At 35.5% G+C, this 21,734-nt stretch overlaps 2 protein-coding genes across 2 annotated transcripts in view; both read right to left on the bottom strand.

Moving 5' to 3' along the window:
- Positions 1-3,273, bottom strand: part of LOC141345652 (growth arrest-specific protein 1) — a 4,790-nt gene extending 1,517 nt beyond the window's left edge. Inside the window, exon 1 of the mRNA XM_073850538.1 lies at positions 1-3,273. This exon is cut by the window's left edge and continues 1,517 nt beyond it. Coding sequence (XP_073706639.1) covers positions 2,463-3,233 — 771 coding nt within the window. The 5' untranslated portion in view covers positions 3,234-3,273 and the 3' untranslated portion in view covers positions 1-2,462.
- Positions 3,274-6,213: 2,940 nt separating this feature from the next.
- cplx3b (complexin 3b) lies at positions 6,214-16,022 on the bottom strand. Its single transcript, XM_073851034.1, has 3 exons — positions 15,613-16,022; positions 11,509-11,596; positions 6,214-9,448 (listed from the first exon to the last, which is right to left on the bottom strand). The coding sequence occupies exons 1-3, from the start codon at positions 15,768-15,770 to the stop codon at positions 9,224-9,226; spliced, it is 471 nt and encodes a 156-aa protein (XP_073707135.1). The 5' UTR covers positions 15,771-16,022; the 3' UTR covers positions 6,214-9,223.
- Between the last annotated feature and the right edge of the window lie 5,712 nt (positions 16,023-21,734).

Below are 21,734 nucleotides of genomic sequence, written 5' to 3'. Positions count from 1 at the left end.
GCTTGACGCTGAGCACCAACAGAACACAGACAGTCCTTCAGGCACTTGTGTTCATTTCCAGCATACAGTTTTAGAGATACTCGAGTCAAATGCTGTCCCGTTAAACCCTCATATCCAAGACCTGATATCCAATCCACAAGAAGAGCTCAATCCAATAAAAGCCAAGTGTGAGTGTTTAACAGCTTCCAAGGGCCTCTTCAGCTAAAAGAAGCTCTTGATCTCAAAACCAGCTCTTTTATGTTCCTCGCACACTGCAAATATTTGAAGATGCGAGTACAATGAAACTCCGCTGTGCAAACCCTCAACGTGCGTTCACTGTTTGCCCAGAGTCTTGAGACACTTCAAGTGGCACTGAGGTGAAACAATACGGAAGAAGCGTGAGCTAATGAGAGCTGGAACTAAACATCCAACAGGCAAGAGCGAATGCAACGCACAGCAAAACAACCTGTTGAGACGCAGTCAAAGCACTTGTAAAGGACATCGCTCTCTGGTTTCTCATAATCCTTGTCTTCATATGCATCGTCTGTCCCGTTCTGTCATCGTTCTTCACCTAAAAGAAGCACTTGATCCCAAAACCGGCTCTTTTATGTCCTCGCACACTGCAAATGAACAGCTCTTTTCCAAAACGCTATAAATCCATTTGAATAGTTTTCATGAAAATGACATTTTTTTTACCTAGACCCATAAATTTTGTTAATATTCAATGAAAATATGGCTCAGTCTGAACATGTTAAACAATGATTGTTAAATGAAACAACAATACTGTTGATTATAAATTAATAATAAATTTAAATTTTGTTTTTAAAATGCTACAAATCCATCCTTTTTTTCTAAAACATTGTTCATTTATGTCTTAAAAAAAAAAAAAAACAAGAGAACATGCAACATATGACATTAGGGACTCTAGACGTTTACTATAGACTATAGACGTTTTTCCTGAATGCGGAAGTAAGTCCGACTCTTAACTGAAAGAATGCTTTGCATTTCCGGTCTTTATTGTTTCTAGTTCAATTAGCGTATTTTCTGAGCTAATAATGTAATGTTAAACCTATTAAAATGTTTTTAAATAGCACATGGCTCTATAGCGCCATCACTTTGCATTGTCGCCGACCTTGTTTGGTATTTCACGCTAGTGTAGACGATGATGGTTTTCATTTTAAAACGTTGTTTTCATTTTAAAACACCATTTTAAAACGAAAATGCACTAGTGTAAACAGGGCCTGACTGACAAACCTTTTTTTTTTTGTGATTTTCTTTGTCTAGTCAGTGTTTTCTACGCACAGGTGTAGGTATCACTGGTGCACAAAAGTGTTATTAGAGTTTAAAGCACTAAATTTGAAGACTGAACACAAACATCTCTCACTTCAGAGCACCGCCATGTTGGATTGCGTCGAACGCTCACCGAATTCTGATTGGTCGAGAAGACATATCGCATTTAGACTAAAAACAGGTTCACCGCTTATAGCGTTTTGGAAAGGAACTGCATCTTGCAGCACATTTTAAACAAGGAAATATAGCGATTTGGCATGAAACATTGATGGAGCAGTGAATAGGTTCAGTACACAGCAAAATGGCATAACAAACTCATTCAAAACTTTTAATTTTGGTGTTTATCACGTTTTGGAAAAGAGCTCTTCAAATATTTGAAGTAGGATTTGAGTACAATGAAAATCCGCTGCGCAAACTCTCAACACACGTCCAGAGTCTTGAGACACTTCAAGTGGCACTGAGGTGAGACAATATGGAAAAAGCATGAGCTAATGAGAGCTGGAACTGAACATCCAACAGGCGTCCGAAAGCAAGAGTGAATGCAATGCACAGCAAAACAACCTGTTGAGACGCAGTCAATGCACTTGTAAAGGACATCACTGCATTATGGTTTCTCATAATCCTTGTCTTCATATGCATCGTCTGTCCCGTTCTGTCATCTTTCTTTTCTTAAAAGAAGCACTTGATCCCAAAACTGGCTCTTTTATGTCTTTGCGCACTGCAAATATTTGAAGTAAGATGTGAGTACAATGAAAATCCGAGTCTTCAGATACTTCAAGTGGCACTGAGGTGAAGCAGTATGGAAAAAGCATGAGCTAATGAGAGCTGTAACTAAACATCCAAATGGCATCCGAAAGCCAAAATGAATGCAATGCAAAGTAAAACAACCTGTTGAGACGCAGTCAAAGCACTTGTAAGGGACATCGTTTCATCAGTGTTTCTCATAATCCTCATCTTCATATGCATCGTCTGTCCCATTTCTGTCATCATTCTTGGCCTAAAAGAAGCACTTGATCCCAAAACTGGCTCTTTTATGTCCTGGCGCACTGCTAATATTTGAAATAAGATGCAGGTACAATGAAAATCCACTGTGCAAACCCTCAACGAGCGTCCACTGTCTGCCCAGAGTCTTCACTTCAAGTGGCACTGAGGTGAAACAACATGGAAAAAGCATGAGCTAATAAGAGCTGGAACTAAAGATCCAACAGGCGTCCGAAAGCCAAAGCGAATGCAATGCACAGCAAAACAACCTGTTGAGACGCAGTCAATGCACTTGTAAAGGACATCGCTGTGTCAGCATCAGTCACCTCGCTCTCTGGTTTCTCATAATCCTCATCTTCATATGCATCGTCCGTCCCGTCGTGGTCCGTGGAGACGCTATGGTCTCCTATTGAACAAAGTTTAACCATATTCTGTTTGACCACCTCACAAAACGGCCTCTCCAGACCGTCGCAGACGCACTGATTCAGCAGCATGCCATTTGGCATAAACAACAGCTCCTCAATAGTCGATTTGCAGCGGGATGAACATTTCCTTCCGTTGAACAGCTGTCCGCAGTGGGACAGGTATGAGGTGAGGGATGATTGACAGCTAGGCTCATCCTCGCAGCGCTGGCGCGCTTCGGTGCAACCGATTCCGTCGGGGCCGCCAGGATGCGTCCGCGGCAGACAGGGTTCGATAGCCCGTTTGGCCCGAAGGCACTCCGGGTCGCTTCCGCAGTCGCAAGACTCCAGGTGTGGCCCGCTAGAGGTCTGGTTTAGCCGGATAAGAGCGCTGATGCAGTGACTCGGACACTGGCGTCTGCTTCCGCGGATGTTCCCGTCGCACGCGGCCAGGTATTGGTTGTAAGCGAGCTCGCAGTCGTGCTCACTGTGACATCGGATCAACGCCTTCCAGCAAATCATCTGAGCGTCCAGCATCATCACAAACCAGAGAAGTAGGACTAAAACAACGGAGCTCTCCATTTCTCCTGCGAACTCACTTTAGGTGCATGTTTGTGTCAATCCGGTGCACTTGAAATGCAACACGAGAGAGTAGCATCGTGCCTTCGGTTATCCATGCAATCTATTCTCAAAGAGTTTGCATGCTATCCTGAGAGTGTTTTCTCCTCTTGGAGGCTTGCTGCACGCTGCATGCTTCTCGTCTTTGTCCCTCTGGCTCTTTCACGCTCGGCTGCGCATTTACGCGGAGACCCCTCCTCCAAAACTCCCTCTAAAACTCCTCTCTTCATTACGCATTCTGTTGTTCTATTGGTCACAGACGCGGGATTCCATAGTAACGCTGTTTCTGCCAAAGCTCGCGGAGTACAGGATAAATAAAATGTTTATAAATTTCACGAAAGCCGGCGAGCTGTGTGGTCTCTCTCTGCATTCGATTACAAAACCCCGTCAGAGACTTAGAGAGAGAGAGCAAGAGACGCATTCCTCTGCTGGAAGCTCAACATCTGCAAACCACTTCTTCGAATTTAAAGCACAGAAAAACAAATCTGTTTCTCTTTAGCGCCAACCCAAGAACAAGCCCCTGTATAAACGGACACAAGCCCCCGTCCCCAGGCTCTCGGGCTCCTTTGGGGTGTTTTAATCGCGCCCTGATGGAAAAGAAAAGGCTCACAAAAGTGTTTTCTGGACCGTTTCACCCTCTTTGTGTCCGACTGGCCATGCAGTATCCCGGAGGCCCATCAATGGAGAGACTTTCCACAACAATGTATTTTACTGCTCTGTCCTTTCATAGCGCACTTGAGATCAGCGATTCTCCGCTATTCAGATGGAAACGGCTCTGATTGGAGTGGGAAAACTATGCAAAACCGCAAACATCCACTGAGTGTGGAGGAAAACGTGTGTAGCCAAGATCGGGGCTAGTTGTCACACAAAGTGTGAGCCAAAAGTTTGACAGCAAATGCTTGTTATCTATGGTGATTTGAAAAACATAGCTTAAAATTTGTGTCTTAAGATTAAAAATACATCAAAAATTAAAAATAGTTTTGTACAATAAAGTACGCATGGGTAGTTGACATGACAAACTTTGACATTTTTTAGTGCATTTAAAAGAACATCTTTTTCTAATTGTTGTATAATTGCTTTGCATGCATTTTTAATGAGAATATATGAAGTTTTTGCAAAAACAGATCACTCCGTTTTATAAAATGTTCAAAAATCATGTTTTTTATTATGTTAGTTAGCTGTATTTTTTTTTTTGTCATTTATACTTAATTAAAATAACCCAAGTAGTGCAGTTTGATTGAGATTAACTGGAATTCACAATGAAACATGATATTTGAAAAACTCTTCATATGTTGATTTTAAAAACAAAGCTTAAAATGTGTGTCTAGAGATTAAAAATACATACAAACTATCAAAATATTTTTGTACACTAAAGTACACATGGATAGTTGACATGACAAGCTTTGATATGATATAGTGCATCTAAAATGCTTTTAAAGAACATCTGTTTCTAATTGTTGTATAATTGCTTGTTTTTTTATTATTTGATCATGTTTTTATTGTTTTATTGTGTTAGTTAGCTGTTATTTTAAAGTTTTTTTATACTTAATCAAAATAACCCAATTGCAGTTTGATTGAGATCAATTGGAATTCACAATGAGAAAACATAATTTTTGAAAAACTTTTTTTGAAAATGAACTCTTCCTACGTTGATTTCAAAAACAAACCTTAAAATGTGTGTCTAGAGATTAAAAATACATCAAAAATATATAAATGTTTGTACACTAAAGAACAAATAGTTAGTTGACATGACAAGCTTTGGTATGATATAACTTAATAATAATATGTTTTAACTTAATCAAAATAACCCAGCTGCAGTTTGATTGAGATGAATTGGAATTCACAAGGAAAAAAAACAAAAACAATGATTTATGAAAATTGTTTAAAACAAGTTATGTTTTTGCAAATGAACATAGCTTATGTGTGTCCAGAGAATAAAAATACATATTTTTGTACACTAAAGTACACATGGGTAGTTGACATGACAAGTTTTAACAGGATATAGTGCATCTAAAATGCTTATAAAGAACATCTGTTTCTAATTGTTGTATAATTGCGTTGCATGCATTTTTTAATGAGAGACAGATAACTGTTTTTTTAAATGTTCCAAAATCATGTTTTTATTGTGGTTTATTCTGAAAAAACATGTAATGATGAAATGTAATCTGAATTACATAAGTACATAAGTACTTTTAAAATACTCGTAACCAGACTACAGTTACTTTTCTACTGATGAACACATTGATTTTTATTAGAACTATCACTGTAGGATATTTACTAATGCATTTATATATCATCAAAATACACAATAAAGTGCACAAATGCACCAACTTTTTTGTCATCTGATCCTCTATAATCTAATATACGTACTTAAAGGACATTTTAGAATACATATTTTCATAATTAAGTATCACATGTGCATGTTCATTGGTTCTTGGACATTGGTTATGACCACATGACATGCAAATAAACAAATAAAATAGTTTTTTTTTTTTATTTTAGAAATTATTTATTTGAATTTAACTATTAGTTTTTCATTAAACTCATAAAACCCCCTGCATTTCCTTCACGAATACCATTTTGGGAAACCTTGACGTACCATAATGTTTAATGCACTTCATGTTGTTACTAAAAACTTTGGAATCAATAACAGATTTCAATTAGTAAGTAATCTACCCAGCTCTGGTGACAAGAGCCAAAAAAAATAAACCAAAAAGTCATCAATGCATGAAAAAAAAATGTGTTTTGCTTAAAAGAAATGCATTTTCCTAAAGTTTGCAAACACTTACTTGTTAAGTCAACAACCCACCTATATAACAAACACTTCAAGAAAGCTGAAAGTGTTTGAAACTGAAGTGTTTGACTCGTATCCAATGTCTCCATCTAGTGGTCAGAAATGGTGCTGCGGTGCCTGCGCTGTGGAAACATCACACAAAGGCTGAAATTATATCACAGGCATCTTTATACAAATATATTTATTACAGTTTCAACAGTCAAAAATCAGCAAGGTCTGGAAATTACAGAAGAATAATTACATAAATGCATTACATTGGTAATTACGTTACTTATGCAGTCCAGAGCGGAAACAACTATCAAAGGGCATAAGTAAAATAAACGACAAAAGACTTTCTTGCCATTAATAAATATATAACAATCTAATAAATAAAATAAACAGGAAAGTCAATTCAACCCTTCACATTAATCGCTCTGTAGATCAGAGATGGAAATATTGCTTATTATTGTTTGCAGCTTTTATAACCCGATCCGTGCACGGCTTCATTCGAACAGACGCAGAATCAGACAGAATCGTAATAAAACCTTCATTCAGACGCTCACCTCAGCAGCAGAGCATTGCAAACCATTACTTTCAGTCTCCATAAGAGGGAACAACCAGAAAGAAAAAGGTGGACATCTGCATCACGACGACACCAAACCACCTGCACAAAACGGCACCACTCAATGAAAGGTCAAAGGTCAAGGGAATCTGGGTTCTGCCTCCGTTTCTTGCTCTCATAAGGCCTTCAAGACTCCCCGAAGTTGCTACTGCTGTAATAAACACCTTCAGATCGGAGCAGGTCTGGTTTGGATGAGTGAATCTCCAGAAACATGTTGGGAACATGTCATATTTCACCCCAGAGTCTAAATAACTACCAAATTACACTTGCATAACGAGACTGAAGGATATTTGTGACCTTGGACAACAAAACCAGTCTTAAGGGTGAATTTTTGTCATCTGGAAAGACGAATAAACAAGCTGGTTTGTTAGAATAGGACAATATTTGCAAATCTGGAATCTGAGGGTGCAAAAAAAGCTAAATATTGAGAAAATCGCCATTAAAGTTGTTCAAATGAAGTTCTTGGCAATGCATATTACTCATCAAAAATTAAGTTTTTATATATTTATGATAGGAAATTTACAAAATAACTTCCTAATGATTTTTGCCATTAAATCGATCATTTTGACCCATACAATGTATTTTTGCCTATTGCTACAAATATACCTGTTCTACTTAAGACCAGGTCCAGGGTCACATTTTAGAACCATTAAAGGGAAAGTTAACTCAAAAATAAAACATTTTGAGTGTCTTTCCAATGTTGAACACATTAGAAAATGTTCTGAAGAATGTTTGGGAACCAACAATTGCCGGTAGCCACTGACTTCCATAGTAGGGGAAAAAATACTATGGGAGTCAATGGCTACCGTCAACTGTTTGCTCACCAACATTCTTAGCAATATAAGCAAATCATTGCTGGTAGCCATTGACTTCTATAGTAGGGGGAAAAATACTATGGAAGTCAATGGCTACCGGTAACTGTCGAACAACATGAGGGTAAATAAATGACATAATTTTAGTTTTTGGATGAACTATCACTTTTAAGATTAACAATTTATGCTAAAGTAACTTTTTTTTGTGAGGTGAATGTGAGCTGTGCATGTTTTTGTGAGATTCTCCAAAAATGTCTTATTTTACCCCAAAGTCAAATAACTAAGAAATTACTCTTGCATAATGAAAATTAAGGATATTTTAGGAACATTTAAAGGGATAGTTCAGCCAAAAATAACCATTTTGACTGTTTTTCCTCTGTTGAACACAAAAGAGAATATTTTGAAGAATATCTGTGAACCAAACCATTGCTGGTAGCCAATGACTTCTATAGTAGGGGGAAAAATACTATGAAAGTCAATGGCTACCGTCAACCGTTTGCTTATCAACATTCTTCAAAATATCTTATTTTGTGTTTAACAGAAGAACGTCGGTAAGCAAACCATTGCTGGTAGCCATTGACTTCCATACTAGGGGAAAAAATACTATGGAAGTCAATGGCTACCGTCAACTGTTTGCTCATTAACATCCTTAAAAATTAGTTTGGAACAACATGAGGGTGAATAAATTACAGAATTTTAGTTTTTGGATAACACTTTTAAGATTAACAATTTATGCTAAACTAAATTTTTTGTGGGTGAATGTGACCTGAGCATGTTTTTGTGAGTTTCTCTTTTTTCACTTCAAAATAACTAAGAAATTACTCTTGCATAATAGAAATTGAGTATTTTTTAGGACCATTTAAAGGGATAGTTCATGCAGAAATGAAAATCATGTCATCATTTACTCATCCTCAAGTTGTTCCAAACCTGTATGTTGGCAAACAGTTGCTGGTAGCCACTGACTTTCATAGTAGGGAAAGAAAATACTATGGAAGTCAATGGCTACCGCCATATGCGCTCCGAAGTTACAAAGTGAATCAAATTATTCACCATATGAGCTTCAAAGTCCCGAACTGAATCAAATAATTTGCCATATGCGCTCTGAAGTCAAAAAATGAATCAAATAATTCGCCATATGCGCTCGAAGTCATGAAGTGAATCAAATGATTCGCCGTTATGTGCTCCAAAGACAAAATACCTAAGGAATTCCACTTGCATAATGGAAATTATAGAGATTTTAGTCATTTACTCATCCTCAAGTTGTTCCAGACCTGAAAACAGCTGCTGGTAGCCATTGACTTTCATAGTAGGGAAAAAAAATACAATGGAAGTCAATGGCTACCGTCAACTGTTTGCTTATCAACGTCCTTCAAAGTTCGTTTGAGGGTGAATAAATAAGGGAATTGTCATTTTTGGGTCAACTATGCCTTTAAGATGAATAATTTATGCAAATGATAATTTTTTATGAGGTGTAATGTGACCCGAGCATGTTTTTGTGAGATTCTCGTATATCTGATGAAACACACGTGACATTTAAACTCCTAGAACGATATCAGCATCATGAAACAAACACTGCCCTACAAGTCACACCGGATATATGAATATGGATGTTTGTTGTTAGACACGGCAGCGTGTGTGTGTGTGTGTGTGTGTGTGTGTGTGTGTGTGTGTGTGTGTGTGTGTGATGGAGGAGATATACAGGGATAAGGAGAGAAGAAACGCTTCCAGGTGTGAAGATGCGGTGAGATCACATGAGGCAGCACTTCTCAGCCGAGTTCTTCAGGTCCTCCAGTGTGGCCTGAGCTTTGCCCTTCAGGTGGCCCATATCCACGTTCTGGATGTTGGTCAGGTGACCCAGGACGGACTGCTTTTGTTCCTCTTCCTGGTTGTCTTCAGCGATCATCTTGGCCAGTTCGGTCGGGAGTTCAACATCGTCTCGCGCCGCCTGGATCTGAGTCTCATCCACCTCGTTCTGAGATGAGAAAACCAAGGAAAAGGTGAATCATCAATGACATATGTGAGGACTTCAATCAGAGATCTCACTTATCAAACAATGTCTTCTAAATTCTAAAGATAAATAGATAAATCAAAATATACTAATAAAAAAGTAAAATAAAAAGTCAAAGCACATGCAAAGTATTACTACTAAAGTATTACAAAGTATACTACACTTTTACTATGGTAAAACCATGGTTGATCTTCTTAAAGGATTTGTAAAAAAAAAAAAAAAAAAAACCTGAAAAATAGTTTTGCGAAATTGAATCGAATTGCGAATCATTTGATTTGTTCCAAAGTGAATCAAATGATTTGCAAACTCACTCCGAAGTCCTGATCTGAATCCAGTGATTTGCGATTCATGCTCTGATGTCTCGTTCTGAATAATGATTCACGAACCATCATTTCAGATTAGATTGAATCGTGAATCATTTGACTTAGATTGGAACTTTGCATATCACAAATCATTAGATCAGGACTTAAAATCGAACTGTGAATCATTTGATTTGACTCATTTAATTTGCAAAATGATTCACGAACCCGTTCCAATCTGAATCAAATGATTTGCGATACGCACTCCGAAGTGAATCAAATGATTCGGCGAACCCACTCTGAAGTCCTGATCTGAATCCAGTGATTTGCGATTCATGCTCTGAAGTGTCGATCTGAATAATGATTCACGAACCATCATTTCAGATTAGATTGAATCGTGAATCATTTGACTTAGATTGGAACTTTGCATATCACAAATCATTAAATCAGGACTTAGAAATCGAATCACGAATCATTTGATTTGAATAATTCAATTCGCAAAATGATTCACGGACATGTTCCGATTCATGCTCTGAAGTGTCGATCTGAATAATTATTTGTGAACCATCATTTCAGATTACGGCGCGGAACGCGAATCATTTGATTTAGATCGGAACGTCGCAAATCGTGAATCATTAGATCGGGACTTAAAATCGAACCGCGAATCATTTGATTCGAATCAATCAATTCGCAAAATGATTCACGAATCGCAATCCGATTGGAGCGCTTTGAAACAGTGAATCATTTTGCGACGCAATGGTCCGCTGTGGTCTCAAAATTCCGGCAATTTGATAGTACCTAGAATATCAAAATCTTTTTCACATTTAGCGCCCAAACTCTGGAACAATCTACCTAACACTGTTCGGGAGGCAGACACACTCTGTCAGTTTAAATCTAGATTAAAGACCCATCTCTTTAACCTGGCCTACACTTAATACATTTCATCTGTTCCTCTTTTCGCATCTTCAGCCGTGTTTACATGCATATTACTATGTATAAACATTTTACAATTACAATAATACATTTAATACATTTTCTTGCATTATTTGCATTATGATGATAACAGGTTTCTACTGAGTACTGAAAATTGGGTTATGAATTATGACTTAAAAAAAATCACAGTTTAAAATCAACAAATTAAACACAGTACATAACGTATAAACATTTTAACATGTAATTATTATTTTATTTGTTTGCATTAATTATGATATAAACAATAATTATTTAAATTAAAATGAACATAAATTTCGTACACAAAATATTACCATGATGCATAATCATTTTGCAATTAATATATTTTTGCATTATAGTCATTTTTTAATTTCTCATTACAGTACACTACTGAGTTTGGGGGAATAGGTTATTATTTATGATAAAAAATAATGATTATTTGAATTAAAATGAACAAATTAAATTTAAGTACATCAAATATTACCATTATGCACGATCATTTATAATAAAAATAATATTTCAGTATTGGGATTCAATGTTTTCACATTACAGAACACTACTGAGTTTTGGAAAATGGGTTATTAAATGTGATAAAAAATAAAATAAATATACTTAAGCATCTTTTTGCATGATATTCTTTGTTTTTTTGGGGTGAAACGTGACAGTTCCTGCGATAGAGCCCATTGTGTTTGTTTGGCACAGACGAGCGAGGCGTTTATAAGTTTTAATGGTGTGGGCAGATGACAGGAGACAAAGAGTGTGATTAATTGTTACCTTTGGCAACCTGTATTTGTCCCTGAAGTGAGACCTGACTGTCGCCCTCTCCGCCTTCTTCTGGGCAAAATTGGCGTCTCGCTCTTGCCTGAGGAGAAACGAGAACAGAGGCACGTGACACACACACACACACACACACACACACACACACACACACACACACACACACGCTAATGTGAGGATGAACTGGGTTATTCAAGGGTCTTTTGATCATTTATCCACCTACGTAAGTCTGCCATGTCGATCTCAAGATAATAAACGTCTTTATATTATCATCTGTCAGATTTCTAGTCTAAACAACAATTGTTTCTCAGCTGATTGTTGGCTGACATGTTTTAGGACTAATTTTAGGACATTTTCAAATAACGAGGTTTACGTGTGACACTATTGTTCTCCATCACGACAAGTTCCTGTTCATTTTAACATGAACTAAAACGAATCTATGTCCACAGCGAGAGATCCATGTAACGTCGTTCTCAAGGATTAAACTGCTTTCCTCTGTGTGGCCTAGAATCTCGCAGAATAAATACCTTCAAAGAAAGCATTAAAAGGCTAAATGTTATTTGCTACACATTTAGAAAGCTGAAAATATTTCAAATAATTGCGCAATTGTGCACTGATAAAATTAGCTAAAGATGACAATTAAATTTGGATAGAATATTTATTGTAAGTCCTTTCTAAGGTGAAAAAAAGATCTGCATGACAGGTTGAGGACTTTTATATACACACACACCTATTTTAATTGTCTAATTTTGGTTAAACTTTTAATAATTTTGTTATTTTTATTAGTTTTTGTTTAAATCGTTTTTGTATTAAATAAATGTTAGATTTAAAAAACATTAAATAAATATGTCTATATTTTTTTTTATAAAATTTTAATTAGCTTATTTATTTTTTTTAAGTATTTTTTAACAACTTAAAAATTAGAAATGTTGCTTTGACAGCTAGCTGAAATAAAAAATGGTTTAGGTTTTTTATTATATCATTTTTTTAAATTTCAGTTATTGTTTGCTTAGTTTAATTTATTATTTAAAAATATATTTTTTAACTAAATAAGCTCAAATTTTGTAAAATGAAAAAACAAAAAAATGAATTAAAATTTAACAATATATATACCCCTATTTCAATTTTCTAATTTTGGACAAACTTTTAAAAATCTTGTTTATTTTGTTATTTTTTTATTAGTTTTTGTTTAAATACATTTTGTATTAAATACATGTTAAATATAAAAAAACAAAAACATTTTTATATATATTTTTTCATTTGCTTATTTAGTTTTTTAGTATTTTTCAACAGATCAGAAATGTTGCTTTGACAGCTAGCTGAAATAAAAAATGGTTTAGGTTTTTTAATATATATATTTTTAAATTTCAGTTATTGTTTACTTTGTTTAATCTATATTAAAAAGTAACTTTTTTTTAAACTAAATAAACTAAGATGTAATAAAATGACAAAACAACAAAAGAAAATGTAACTCAAATTTAAAAAATAAATAAAAAACAGAAAATATAACAATTTAATTCGAAATGTTAAAAAATAAAATAGAAAATGAATTATTATAAAATAACATTATTTTTGACAGATGTTATTTTTTGAAAAACGTTTTTTTATGGTTTTAGTTTAGATTAAGGAAATTCCTCTATGCTACAGGAAACAAGACAGTATCTTATCAAACACGGCTAATAATAAAAGCAGAAATATTTCAGATTTTTTTTTTTTTTAAGAATTTGTCATTGACACAGATGACCATATGTGAGTATAAAAGTTAAATTAACCTCAAGATGGATCGCGACTGATTGGTTAAGTATTGTTGAAGGTCATGTGAGGTTAAAGGTCAGTACAAATCTTCAGGGCTGAAGCAAACGTCATGAAAAAATGGACGCATTAAGGGCACCAGACATACGGCGAGTGAACAACAACCAGCAAATTATAATGTTCAGGACCTGCTATTTGGAAGTTTGCTGGTTCAATTCCTACTTTCATGTAGACAATTCCTGCTTTGTATTGAACAAGGACCCTTCCTTGAATGCTCACTCCAAAGGGGTCGTGCCTACGATAAGTGTACTTGAAGCTGCTTTGGAGAAAAGCATCTGCTAAAAGAGTCCTCACCAGAGAAGAAGAGTACGAGCGAGAGCGGGAGGGGGAACATCTCAGGGATTTAGACTCGTCCTGACAGTGGCTTGATGCTCATCCACTCGGTTCACTATAACAAATGACTAGTTAAAATAATCCCCATATCAAACCTTTGAGAAGATCACGGTGGTCGGGCCGATTCGAGAGATTAAGCGCACGACTCCCCGTCAAAATCAACAGTCTTAAACTAACTGTTCACACGGGTGTCTCAGCTTGCAAAATCTGCTCTCTGAGGACACGAGTTGGATTACACCATGCGGATGAGCTCAGCACAGCCATTTGAAGTCTGTGAAATCAGAATTTTCCAAATATGGCAGTTATGCAAACCGTGTCCACACGGCCACCTGTTCATGCATTGGCTGTCTGTGCTTTATGAGCTGATATCTAAAGACAAAGCATGTGAGGTGTGCAAGAAATGCTTTGGATGTGGATATGTTGGTTCTAATGGCCTCACATTTTGGTTTCCCCATACATCATGAGCAAGGAAGTCAGATTTATGTCTTGTGAATGGGGATATGTGATTGGGGATTGAATGAAAGTGGAGTAAAATACTAATTAAAATCATTTCCCCTAAGGCGTCCTTACAGAATGATTAGATTTTAACAAAGCGTACAGCAGAGAACTGAATCTATACTTCACTACCATTAACAGTATCATGGTAATAATGATTTTTTTTTGGAATAATGGAAATATTAATGGAAATATTGATTTTTGAATACCATGAATAGTACCATGGTAATAATGGAAATATTGAGTTTTTTGGACACATGTCATGGTATTCTTTGAAGTACCTTGCAAATACCATGGTACATTTGTGGAAATCCATACCGTATGTGACCCTGGACCACAAAAACAGTCGTAAGTAGGATTGGTTTACTGGTAGCAATAGCCAAAAATACATTGCATTGGTAAAAATTATAAATCATTTAGGATATTAAGTAAAGATCATGCATTGGCTGTCTGTGCTTTATGAGCTGATATCTAAAGACAAAGCATGTGAAGTGCGCAAGAAATGCTTTGGATGTTGGTTCTAATGGCTACCATGAATAGTACTATGGTAATAATGGAAATATTGATTTTTTTGAACACATATCATCGTATTCTTTGAAGTAACTTGGTAAATACCATGGTACGTTTGTGGAAATTCATATCATATGTGATCCTGTGGACCAAGTAGCATGGGTATATTTGTAGCAGTAGCCAAAAATACATTGTATGGGTCAAAATTATAAATTATGTAGGATATTATGTAAAGATTGTGTTCCATGAACATATTTTGTACATTTCCTACCATAAATATATGAAAAGATCATTTTTGATTAGTAATATGCAAGACTAAGAACTTAATTTGGACAACTTTAAAGGAAGTTTTCTCAATATTTAGATTTTGCACCCTCATATTAAAGATTTTCAGCCAGATATGGTCCTATCCTAACAAACCATACAATCTCAACAAAAAAAAAAAAAAAAAAAAAAAAGACTTTAATGACTGGTTTTGTGATTCAGGGTCACATATACCAATGTACTTTGGTACATTTGTCAGCTTTTGTATTTTGGCTTACATGCTTGAGAATCTAATTATGAGTGTTGATTAATTGATAAAATGCTAGAATAAACAATTAACAAACAAACAAATAAACACTAAAGCAGAATTGACCTGAAACGCGCCTGAAGCAACTCGTCTAAATCACTATTCGTGATTAAAAGGTAAAATTCTAATTAACACATGCAATTCTGCTCAACTCTAGATGAGAATAATGTGAAAAATCATTCATATCTGACTGAGCAGGAATCTCCCTGAGCGAAATGAGCAGCTGTGAGCACGCGCGCGCGCGCAAATATCCAACGAAGCGCGAAAAATGCGCGCCTCTCCAAACGCTCCTAAGCGTTCGCCTCACAAAAACATTCTCAAAATGTGATCAAATCTACAGATTTCGGCTAAAATCAGGTAGGTATGAAGGTTTGTCTTACTTTTCCTCCTCTAGCTGTTGTTGGTACTGCTCAAACTCTTCTTGTGTCATTCCTTTAGCCGCGGCTTCGGATTTGTCTCCTTCAGGTTTATCTTCTGTCAGACCTCCTGTCAGATTCTTCAGCTGACCGCCGACTACGTGTTTCACCATGAAAGCCATCGTTTAATAGTACAGTGTTCCTTAATATTCTTCTTTTTTGTCCGAAACTGTTGTTAATTCCAATTAGGTCAGTAATGCGGTCTGATTCCCCGCGGTCTCCGATCAGAAACTCCGTCCGGTGTTCAGCTGAGGTAAAGTGAAGTGATGTGGATTCATCTCCTCATCTGAGTCACAGCAGCAGTTTGACTCTTCCATCCGCCCAATCCCGTGTTTCCTCAGCCGACTCTTCCCGCCCAATCCCACGTACCGCTGGATTAAGCGCGCGCGCCGTTAACAGCTCGTGCGTTTGAGTCACGGCCGAGTGTTTTTTTTTTTCTTGGGCGCGCGTGACATGTCAAAACGCATTGCGCGTCGGTTTTCGCTGCGCGCGCGCACGTGTGTTTGTGCGCCTCCAAGTCGGTTAACGGGATGACAGTAAGCAGAAAGGATTCGGAGCGTCTATACGGCATCCATCTGGAGGGCGCGCAAATCCTGTGAAGAGAAAGTGAGAAAGTAAATGTGTGAAATGAAACTCAACATTTATATCAAACGAAAAGTTGCGTTCATGTTTAACGTTGTCGCCAACGTTTTAGTTTTTGTGGAAAAGGGCAAAACTCTAATCCCGGAGATTACCATCCATGCGTATAAAGCTGTCAGCATCACCTTCACATGGATTATCATATGCAATAATGAAGAAACAGCACAGAGATGAGAAATATTTTACAGTCAAACATGCATTCTGCATTAATAGTCAGGTTTATGAATATTTATGAACACTAAATCTTTTTTGCTTGCCTAGTCTCTGGTTACACAAATATGCACTTGCGTACTGTACTGTATGCATATCTTGAATGTAAACCACTTTGGATGAATCATCTTCCAAACCCTAGTTAACAATTTTTGGTTCCCAGAATGTTTTTATTGTTTGTTTTTGGTTAGCCAGGAAAGTTTTCTTAATGTTCCCAGAACGTTTTTAGTAGTTTTTTGTATAATGTTCCTAGAAATTTATTTTTTGGTTCCCAGAATGTTAGTATTTGTTTTTAGAACATTATTCTACCGTTCCCTTAACATTATTATAACATTCTCAGAACGTTAGTTTTTAATGGTTTGTTTTTGGTTAGCCAGAAAAGTTTTCTTAACGTTCCCTGAGTTTTTGATGTGTAGACTGTTCCCAGAACGTTAATCTAATGTTCCCAAAAGTTTTTTAGTTTTTAGAACGTTATTCTAACATTCCCAGAACAGTTTGTTTTTGGTTCCCAGAATGTTAGTATTTTTTTTAAACATTATTCTAACGTTCCCCTAACGTTTTTATAATGTTCCCAGAACAGTTTGTTTTTGAATCTCAGAATGTTAGTATTTGGTTTTTAGAATGTTATGCTAATGTTCCCCTAATATTATTATAACGTTCTCAGAACATTAGTTTTGGTTCCCAAACTGTTAGTTTTTGGTTTATTTATAATGTTATTCTAACGTTCCCTTAACATTATTCTAATGTTCTCAGAACGGTTAATTTTCTCATTTTTTAATGATTTGTTTTTAATTAGTTAGGAAAGTTTTCTTAACGTTCCCTAAATTTTGGTTTGTAAATGGTTTCCAGAACGTTAATCTAACGTTCCCAGAATGTTATTTTTTGTTTTTTAAAATGTTATTATAACGTTCCCCTATTATTATTACAACGTTACCAGAACGTTTTCCTAACATTATTAAAACATTTTCAGAACTTTGTTATTGATTCCCAGAACATTAGTTTTTAATGGTTTGTTTTTAATTAGCTAGGAAAGTTTTCTTAACGCTCCCTAAATTTTGGTTTGTAAATGGTTCCCAGAACGTTAATCTAACGTTCCCAGAATGTAATTTTTTGTTTTTTAAAATGTTATTTTAACATTCCCCTATTATTATTATTATTATTATAACATTACCAGAATGTTAGTTTTTGTTTCTTTAGAACATTATTCTAACGTTTTCCTAACATTAAAACATTTCCAGAACGTTAGTTATTGGTTCCCAGAATTTTAATTTTTTCGGTTTGTTTTTGGTTAGCCAGGGAAGTTTTCTTAACGTTCCCTGAACGTTAGTTTTTTTTGTAGCATTATTACAAAAACAATTTTTGTTTTTTGTAAACATTATTCTAACCTTCTCCTAAAGTTATTAGATTGTTCCCAGAATGCTCCCAGAAGGCTAGATTTTGGTTTGTAGAATGTTAATGTTAGTTTTTGGTCCCAGAAAATTCTGTTGTTAAGGTTTGTTTTTGTATAGACAGGAAAGTTTTCTTAACGGAAATAGAACATTAGTTTTTATTTTGTATAACATTACTATAACGTTATTTTAATGTTCCCTTAACGCTATTATAACGTTTCCCTAACCTCTTTACTCCAATATGAGCACTCCACTGTAAGTCACTAATCATTATAATTTTAAAATAACCTAAAAATAACTATAGGGGAAGTTATTTTTAGGTTATTTTAAAAATAACCATCACCTGAGAACGTTAGTTTATGGTTGCAAAAAAAAAAAAAAACTAAAAGTAACCATTAGAGAATGTTCTCTATAGGTTATTTAATAATAACCACCATGCAATGTTCTGGGAACGTTATTTTATGGTTACAAAAAAATTATCTAAAAAGAATGTTCCCCTAACGTTAGTATTTGGTTAAAAAAAAAAATTACGTTAGGGGAATGTTCTGTGTTGGCTGGAAAGGCATATAAATGTGAAAACTCATTATGCACGATATAAATACAGCCTCTATTACCCCAAAATTAATCAACACCAGAGAATAAAAACAAATCATACATCTCTGTGCATCGTGATAATGTCTCTATTTTTGCCGCTTTCTCACTTTCTCTCTCTCTGACACCCCCCTCCCCCAAGACTGAATCATTCCCGATCTGCTCCACTAACAAACTGTTCTGCCGCTCTCGCTGAGGGCAAAGACTACCACATACACATTCATCCTCGCTCCATGGCATAGTAAGAACCTGAAAAGTGTGTTTGGAGCTCTTCAGGGTTTTACTGGTGGCAAGCAGTCTGATATCATCCAATAATAATGTGCAACATTTCTGTTTTAATGGATTTGCATGCATGTCAACAGACAAAAATGTTATGTGTACAGTAATACGGTGACACATGGTCTAATTATGCATGCTTTTTTAAATCAGAGGCAAACCAAATGTCTATTTTGGCATTTATAATATGCATCACAATAAACACTCACCAAATGCAAGTTAAGGCAAGAAAATAAAGGTTAGAATGAGTGTGATTGCATTTGTGATGCTGCATGCCACAAATAATAATGAAAATAAAATCAGTTAAACAATGCCATTGCCATAATTTTAAAAAGCTATTTGTCCCTAACATGCAAAATACAGTTCCATGGCCCGTGTAAAACATTTATGGATGGTAAATTTCATCTGCCACTGGCAAGTGTGGTAGAAAGTTCATTTTGGGCCCTGTATGCATGACTTCACAGGAAGTCGATAAACCTCATCATCATCCAGTTAACAGCCAGCAGCGCTGGCCAGACTATGGAGATCTCATGGGCTAGGTGATGTGTACATGCGAGCAAGCATGCATGCTTTATATAATAAAACAACACGGTTGCACCCTCAGTAGGCTACAGCTGTTTTCAAAGACTGCACTGAGCATTTGCCATTTGTGAATATGATGATGAATGAGGTTAGTAGGATGGGGAAAGTCAGTCAAAAGCCGATTTGTGATGTCAACGTCACTAAATTGAAATAAACTAAAGCCCTATTTATATGGGACTAGTTTTCTTTCATTAGATATATCCTAAGGTGACCGTACATCTTCTTTCTCAAGGGCATGTCTAAATTGTCTAAAATGTCTGGGTTTTGGCTTTGTTTTGCTATGGTTTTCATATTTGCTGAAGGCAATGACTGAAAAGTAGTTTGACCAATAGCATGCAGGCATTGTACATAATCAACCAATCGTTGTACGCAAGAAGATGCGGTCTATAGACGCTCAAAACAGTGCAAATACTTGAGCATATAATGTATGAGGACTGTCAAGAGAAGAGTAGGAAAACAAAGCCAAAACCCAGACATTTTGGGCAATTTAATTTTAGACAAGTATATATTTACTGTTGTAGTTATTTAAAAATATAGGGGTATTTTAATGGGTTCAATGGGTACTCTGCATGCAAAGTAAATGACCTTCTATGACAGTGTTTTAGTGAAAAAAAATAAGATTACGAGATTAAAGTTGTAATATTTAAAAAATAAAAGTTGAAATTATGAGAATAAAGTCAAAATATTTTGAGAATAAAGTCGAAATTACGACTTTATTCTCAAAAGTAGAAGAATAAAGTTGCAATATTATGAGAAAAAGTCCAAATATTATGGGAAAAAATTAAAAAAATTACAAGAATAAATCGAAATACAACGAGAATAAAATCGAAATACTATGAGAAAAAAAGTCTAAATATTACGAGAATAAAGTCAACATATTATGAGCATAAAGTCAGAATATAATGTGAATAAAGATGAAATCCTATGAAAATAAAATCTAAATACTACGTGAAAAAAAGTCAAAATATTATGAGAAAAAAGTCAAAACACTACACGAATAGTCAAACTATTGCAAGAATAAAATAAAAAAAAGCCAAAATTTTACGAGAAAAGTCCAAATATTACGAGAATAAAGTCCAAATATTACAAGAATAAAATCGAAATACTATGGGAAAAAAAAGTCTAAATATTATGAGAATAAAGCTGAAATACTACGATTATAAAATCGAAATAATACAAGAAAAAAAATCTAAATATTACAAGAATAAAGTCAAAATATTAAGAGAATAAAGTAAAAAAATATTTTGAGAATAAAGTCGGATTTACAAGAATAAAGTCAAAATATAACGAGAATTAAAATCGAAATACTACGAGAAAAAGTCCAAATATTATGTGAATAAAGTCAGAATAATACAAGAATAAAATTGAAATACTACAAGAAAAAAGTCAAAATATTACGAGAATAACGTCCAAATATTAAATAAAGACGGAATATTACGGAATATTACGGAAATAAAGTCAAAATGTTTTGAGAATAAAGTCGCAACCTTATGAGAATAAAGTCAAAATATTATGAGAAAAAGAGTCGAAAAATTACGAGAATAAAAGTACAAATATTACAAGAATAAAGCTGAAATATTATGAGAATAATATTTCATCCCATTAAAATGATGCGAGCGGTCGGATGCAACAATATTCAAATAAATTCTGGTGGCTTTGCAATTTATCCCGGGGCTCTGAATACGGGCCATTGCATGTGCAATATAGGCTACGCTCTCTTCTCATAGTATTTAATCTCATATTATTATTATTTTTTGTACATTTTTTAACGTGGCACTAAAACGGCATCGTAACCTTCCATGACAGCCACATCCATTCAACAAACTCCTAGTTTAATTAAAACCTAGAGATTTCAATCCCATTCCAATAAATGCATGGACTCGCCCACGTTCTATCTTGATTATTATAATTCAAACATCATTTAAAGCTGATATTGCATAAGCAAGCAGGCTTCCACCAGTCCAGTACAGAGTTGCATCTAAAAAATCCATCACAACAAAGCCGAATCATCTCCACACGGTTCAGTGGACAGAGCAGAGGAGCGCAGCCGTGACCTCTGCTGTGCACATGCTCTCCGGCGAAAGAACAGCAGCTGTTCAGGTGCTGAAAATATGACAGAACAAATCCGTCACGCCGTTCATTCACCTAATGGATGCCGACAGACGTAAACAACATTTATGAGAATGTAAATGACGATTAAAGCAATCGTTCGTTCATCCTGAGTAACAGTTCATTTACTCCCCATTGATTGGTCCAAACCTGACTTCAGGCAATGCATGAGGCAAATGTGACCCTGGACCACATAACCAGTCATAAGGGTCAATTTTCTGAATAAATAAGCTTTCCATTGATATATGGTTTGTTAGGATAGGACAATATTTGGCCGAGATACTATTTGAA

This window comes from Garra rufa, chromosome 11 (assembly GCF_049309525.1).
Source record: "Garra rufa chromosome 11, GarRuf1.0, whole genome shotgun sequence".
NCBI lineage: Eukaryota > Metazoa > Chordata > Actinopteri > Cypriniformes > Cyprinidae > Garra > Garra rufa.
The sequence above is the reverse complement of the archived record's forward strand: the minus strand, read 5'-3'. Positions and strand labels throughout refer to the sequence as shown.